This window comes from Argopecten irradians, chromosome 5 (assembly GCF_041381155.1).
Source record: "Argopecten irradians isolate NY chromosome 5, Ai_NY, whole genome shotgun sequence".
Lineage (NCBI taxonomy): Eukaryota > Metazoa > Mollusca > Bivalvia > Pectinida > Pectinidae > Argopecten > Argopecten irradians.
This window is the reverse complement of record NC_091138.1, coordinates 45,372,444-45,377,327: the sequence shown is the minus strand read 5'-3', so window position 1 is coordinate 45,377,327 and position 4,884 is coordinate 45,372,444. Positions and strand designations below refer to the sequence as shown.

Below are 4,884 nucleotides of genomic sequence, written 5' to 3'. Positions count from 1 at the left end.
TAGATGACAGATAAAATTGATTGTATTTTGATGTCTCATAAAAAGGCATCCAAAAAAAGATCAATCGTTTTAGAAGAGTAAATCGACTTATACTCTTAGGACTTGGCACTGCGCGGAAGACAATAAATTGAAAATCAGTGCTATAGTATTTTTCTGTGTGTTTTTAGTAATATAACGGTACACATTTATCCCCCTAACTGTTCCTTTAATATCATAATCCCATTGCTATTTGTCCAACTGTCGTATTAATATAGTTCCTAAATCCATGATTACATCTCTCACGGGATTTTACTTGTGTGTGAACTGCATATTCTCCTCCAATTTTGCCATCTGACATTCCTTCGGAACAATGAAATCGTTCGGATTCGGAATACCCTCAACCAGATCGAAAAAGTTAGTGGTGACCGAATTAGTGACGTTGCTGTCTGATACTTCAATCATTTTGATAGGATAACAGTTCACCAATGAAAATTGAATGTAGAACATGGCATCTGAAATATAAAAATAATCAATAATAAGGTTTAAAACAAACTCTAAGATGCGCTATTGTTGGGAATGTTTCCACAGAATAAAATCTGACCTGACGCCATCAATGTAAATTTTATTTTTATATTTCTTATTCACAATTATTACACCACCAACGAATGAAAATTTGTATCTATTGAAATCAAATGTTGAAGAAAAGGAATGTTCAGTAAAAAAAGAAAAACAGAAAAAACTGCATAGTTGAAACGAATAGCCTAACTGAAAATATCAGTCTATCTTGGTATACTTCATACTAAATAGAAAAAAAAACACTCATTGCATCTCGAAACATCCCCGGTCACACTTTAATTCTGATATAATTATAATGATTATAATAATTGCGATTAAATTATTTCCTTACTTCGACGATATGGGATTTTGTCCGACCATTCTTGAATGACAAAACTCTCTCCTGGACCTCCTAGAGTCATTTCCCCTTCAAAAGTAGCATTTCCGGGAATTTCGACGGGTCTCCATGGCCGCGGCGTGCTCTTGGTACATTCCTTGCTCTTGATGTCAATTTTGTACATCACATTGTCATTGGCGAACTCCATGTACTCATAAAACCTGTACGTGAATGAAAATGTTATTAATATGATCATTTTCTTTTAAAATCTAGTTTTACTATTAAATTGTTTATAACATCTACAGTTGAAATTGTGTAATCTAAATTTTGAAATGGTGAAACCTTTCCTGACTTAGGTTCAACACGACTAAGTTCCGCCTGTGTATACAGTATGGGATTACTTTTGTCTGGAACTATTATTAAAGCAAAGTAAAAGAGATGAAAATTTACAAATACAATTTGACGATTTACCTTTTATTCTTAGAAACAAATTCTAATAATCTGTTAGTAAACTCTATGACTTTATAATGAAATATGGAAAAGTCTCTCTGTGATTGTTATTTTATTTGATTTATTGAAGAACACAAAATCTATGTACTTACTTCTGGCCTGGCATTCCAACATCCGTCTCCTCAAACAATACACGACGCTTATTAACGGCATCATATATATACAAATAACGGTTCATAAAGTCCCGCTCGTGGTCGAACATGGCTGCTCGGGCCTGGAAGAAAAACATAAGACAAACATTTTTATGGTATTTTCCCTGTCGACTTCAATAATCGTAAACGCTGCTTTCTATGTCTTGATATGTTGCAGGGGCTAATATGAATAATCACAAAAGATGCAAAATACATACGCATGATGGTGCAAAATGTCATTCAACGCGGAGAAAATACATTCGATTTGAAACATAACCCCTAATGGAATGCTGTCAGATCCACTATGCAATGGAGTTGTAAAAAAGTATATGATTTTAATCAGATCGACAGGGTGGAGCTTAAATGATCATGATATATTTCAGTCAATGTCATTGCTGCAAGGCCAGACAGGGAAATTGGGTACAAATATCAATAAATATATATCCGGCCTATTTCAATGGAATTATTCTTCAGCAATACGTTGATAAGATAAAGAGAAAGTTATCATAATTACCTAAGTATAAGATATTCTCGTATTTTCAATTGAGGAGAGAAATTTATCGCAGATTGAAATGTATATCAATGTGCAGCTGTCAGTAAGAACCGTTAAACCAACTTGTTATCACGTGCGATAAAATATCTCGAACATGTATCGCCGCGAAACTGTTTTAAATGCAGGCAATGGCAGTAATATAGAGGTCTCGATCGCGAAATTAGGTCGCTGTGGAAAAATCGTTAGGCATGAAAATGTAATATTAACACGAAAGTAAATGGATTTAAAATAAGCTACGTTATTTTACTTTCAGGAAAATCCAACATTATCCATACACAACAGACGTTAAAACCAATTATATGTCTACATTCATAAAAATCCCATAAAAATAACCCAACAAAATAATATTCATGTTTCGAAACAAACACCATTTATGTCTGAGAATTGGTTGAATCATTATACTCTACAAGCCAAATTGCTGAAAACTGAAAATCGCCAAACTTGTTTTTTATTTTTATTTATATTTTTTTCGTGATTAGCTGAAATCGCAAAAAAAATATTTTGTCGTGTTTAGCTGGAATCGCCAAAATTTCTACCCGCATAAATAACTGACTACACGGTGACCATATAGTTAATACCATTGAAACACGACACAATTAGAGAACAATAACGGGTGATTTTGTCATCTACATTACTGTAGACGTGGACATTTTCGTGAGAGCTTAACTTCGCGATTTATATGTAAAAAAAGTTTGCGTTGCAATAATATTCGCAAGAAATACATCCTCACATGTTTAGAAATAACGAAATCATATTCACTGAATAAAATCGCAAATGGGAATGTTTTGCGATCGAGCGAATTGACATCTGGTTTCCCCATTTACCGAACGTTACTCACACATGCTGTCCTGGTTTTAAAAGGAAAACCAACATTGGTGATATAAAAAATGTTTTTTTTTTTTTATATCTTCGTTTGCCCACAAAGAATTTGCTCATACTATGTTCGGATATTACCTAAAGAATAAATCCTTTCGACACGCGTTGTGGTCAATACTTACATGGAACTGTTGCGGAGCGATACATGGTGTTGGGTTTTGTGCTCGAACGTACACAAAGCACATCAAAACGGACAACAAAATAGTCCTCAACATGCTTGTCGTTCTTCAGGTCTAGAAATGAGATAAGATGATAATACATTAATGTTAGAATACAAAGCATTATACTAAATATTACATTTTGTTAATACCTATTCTTGCTTGTAACGAGCTTATGGTATGCCATACAGAACCATAAACAGAAACTGGTGTTGCCGTTAGTAACGTCGCTCCTGATTAGATGAAATAACGGCGTAATTATTTAATAGTTCCTCAATGAATTAGGATGTTTTCGTCATAATGTATTTAGTGAAAAGGATTAATTTGAATATATTTAATGTACTTGCATCCTCGAGGTTTATTCAGATTACTTTAACCGCAAATATTCAATTTGAAAAAATAAAAAAAACACCATAAAAATCAGTTCCTGTCAGAAACAAAAGTGATATTGCCATTTCACAACTATATGATCATTGGGGATTTCAAATCAATTGTAGAGGAAAAGGATACGATAAACCATTGTAACAAAGTATAATTTGACGTCAAGTTACAATTAATGAAGCGATGCTAGCTAATTAATGTTTCTTCTCGTAATCGTCTCATTTTCATATATTTGCAATATTTACGGTTATTTACCCAGTCATAGTATGTAGGTTTGAAGTATACATTCAATTAAATCTTCTTCAATAAACTAATTTATCGGAGAAAATACAATACAAAGCCTGGCAATAAACTTGATATATGACAATTGTCATATTATCGACAAAGCTTAAGTGAATAGTAATACAAAACAATAGTACTTACATGGTCGAATGGTGTAATTGTGATAGCTTCTGTGATTCGATGGGGTTGTAGATTTTATACTCACTTCACGTGACTCCCGTAGCCTGACCCTCAGAAACACTAAGGATGAGTCCAGTGGTTATAAGTCTACCCGGGCTGTTTCTGGAGTTATCCATAACGCTCCATATATAAACGACGAGAGGTCACTGATACAATGAAGTGCGTTATCTTGTATCATACGATGCTGAAGTAGCAATTATTATATATACACCTTTTATGATATTGAGTGTATAAACTTTGACCTGATCACAGATTGACAGATTACCCATACTGATGGTTTATCATAGTCGTTCTACCCGATAACGACCCAGACATACAGATTATCGTACCTTTATATAAGGGTACAATCATGATCAGTCGTACGTTCAGTAGGGGCTGGACTGGGTAACCTTTAAGTCCAGTCCTATCAGAGATAGATTATTAGGGGTCTGAGCATGTCCCCTACTCAGTACCGGTCTGGTCGTGTTGGGGGACATGCCCTGTACACAGTGTAAACAGATAGAGGAAATGCTACATCACATATCGCTGTGTTTACATGTGATTCTGTATGTAACTACTGTAGATAAATTCAGGATGTCGATGTGAATTATCTATCTCGGATCGCACCAGTCCTATATATATGTGGCTCTGTTTCTAATCACAATTGTAGTAAACTGGTGATCTACACGTATTTTAACCATTTAACCACTAACACGTGTCTGCAGTATCCAGAATTAGTTGTTAAGTAAAGTGTAAGAACTACTATAAGGCGGATACAAAACATTCGTTGTATGTGTCTCTGATAATATCGGAGTCGTTTTTTTCATACTATATAAACAGTTATTTCCGTGTGGGTGGTTTTTTTTTGCGATTTCGCGTGATATCGCAATGATCGCGGAAAATTGTTCCGCGAAAATGTTAAGAAATTGTTCACTAATACATATGTATATATCATGTTAGCTT

At 34.3% G+C, this 4,884-nt stretch overlaps 1 protein-coding gene across 3 annotated transcripts; it reads right to left on the bottom strand.

Moving 5' to 3' along the window:
- Positions 1-246: 246 nt before the first annotated feature.
- Positions 247-4,667, bottom strand: LOC138324013 (mammalian ependymin-related protein 1-like). 3 transcript variants are annotated; one of them, XM_069268991.1, is made up of 5 exons: positions 3,968-4,667; positions 3,064-3,174; positions 1,474-1,595; positions 887-1,092; positions 247-491 (listed from the first exon to the last, which is right to left on the bottom strand). In XM_069268991.1, the coding sequence occupies exons 2-5, from the start codon at positions 3,154-3,156 to the stop codon at positions 289-291; spliced, it is 624 nt and encodes a 207-aa protein (XP_069125092.1). In that variant the 5' UTR covers positions 3,157-3,174; positions 3,968-4,667; the 3' UTR covers positions 247-288. The 3 variants fall into 3 exon arrangements, with proteins under 3 accessions (XP_069125092.1, XP_069125090.1, XP_069125091.1); XM_069268989.1 differs by having other exon boundaries at positions 3,904-4,666; XM_069268990.1 differs by lacking the exon at positions 3,968-4,667 and having other exon boundaries at positions 3,064-3,491.
- Between the last annotated feature and the right edge of the window lie 217 nt (positions 4,668-4,884).

Coding starts and splice junctions, on each gene's coding strand:
- LOC138324013 (XM_069268991.1), bottom strand. CDS start 3,156: ATGTTGAGGACTATTTTGTTGTCCGTTTTGATGTGCTTTGTGTACGTT. Junction 1,596..3,063: donor TCGCTCCGCAACAGTTCCAT/GTAAGTATTGAC, acceptor TTTTTCTTCCAG/GCCCGAGCAGCCATGTTCGA. Junction 492..886: donor CAAAATCCCATATCGTCGAA/GTAAGGAAATAA, acceptor TTTATATTTCAG/ATGCCATGTTCTACATTCAA.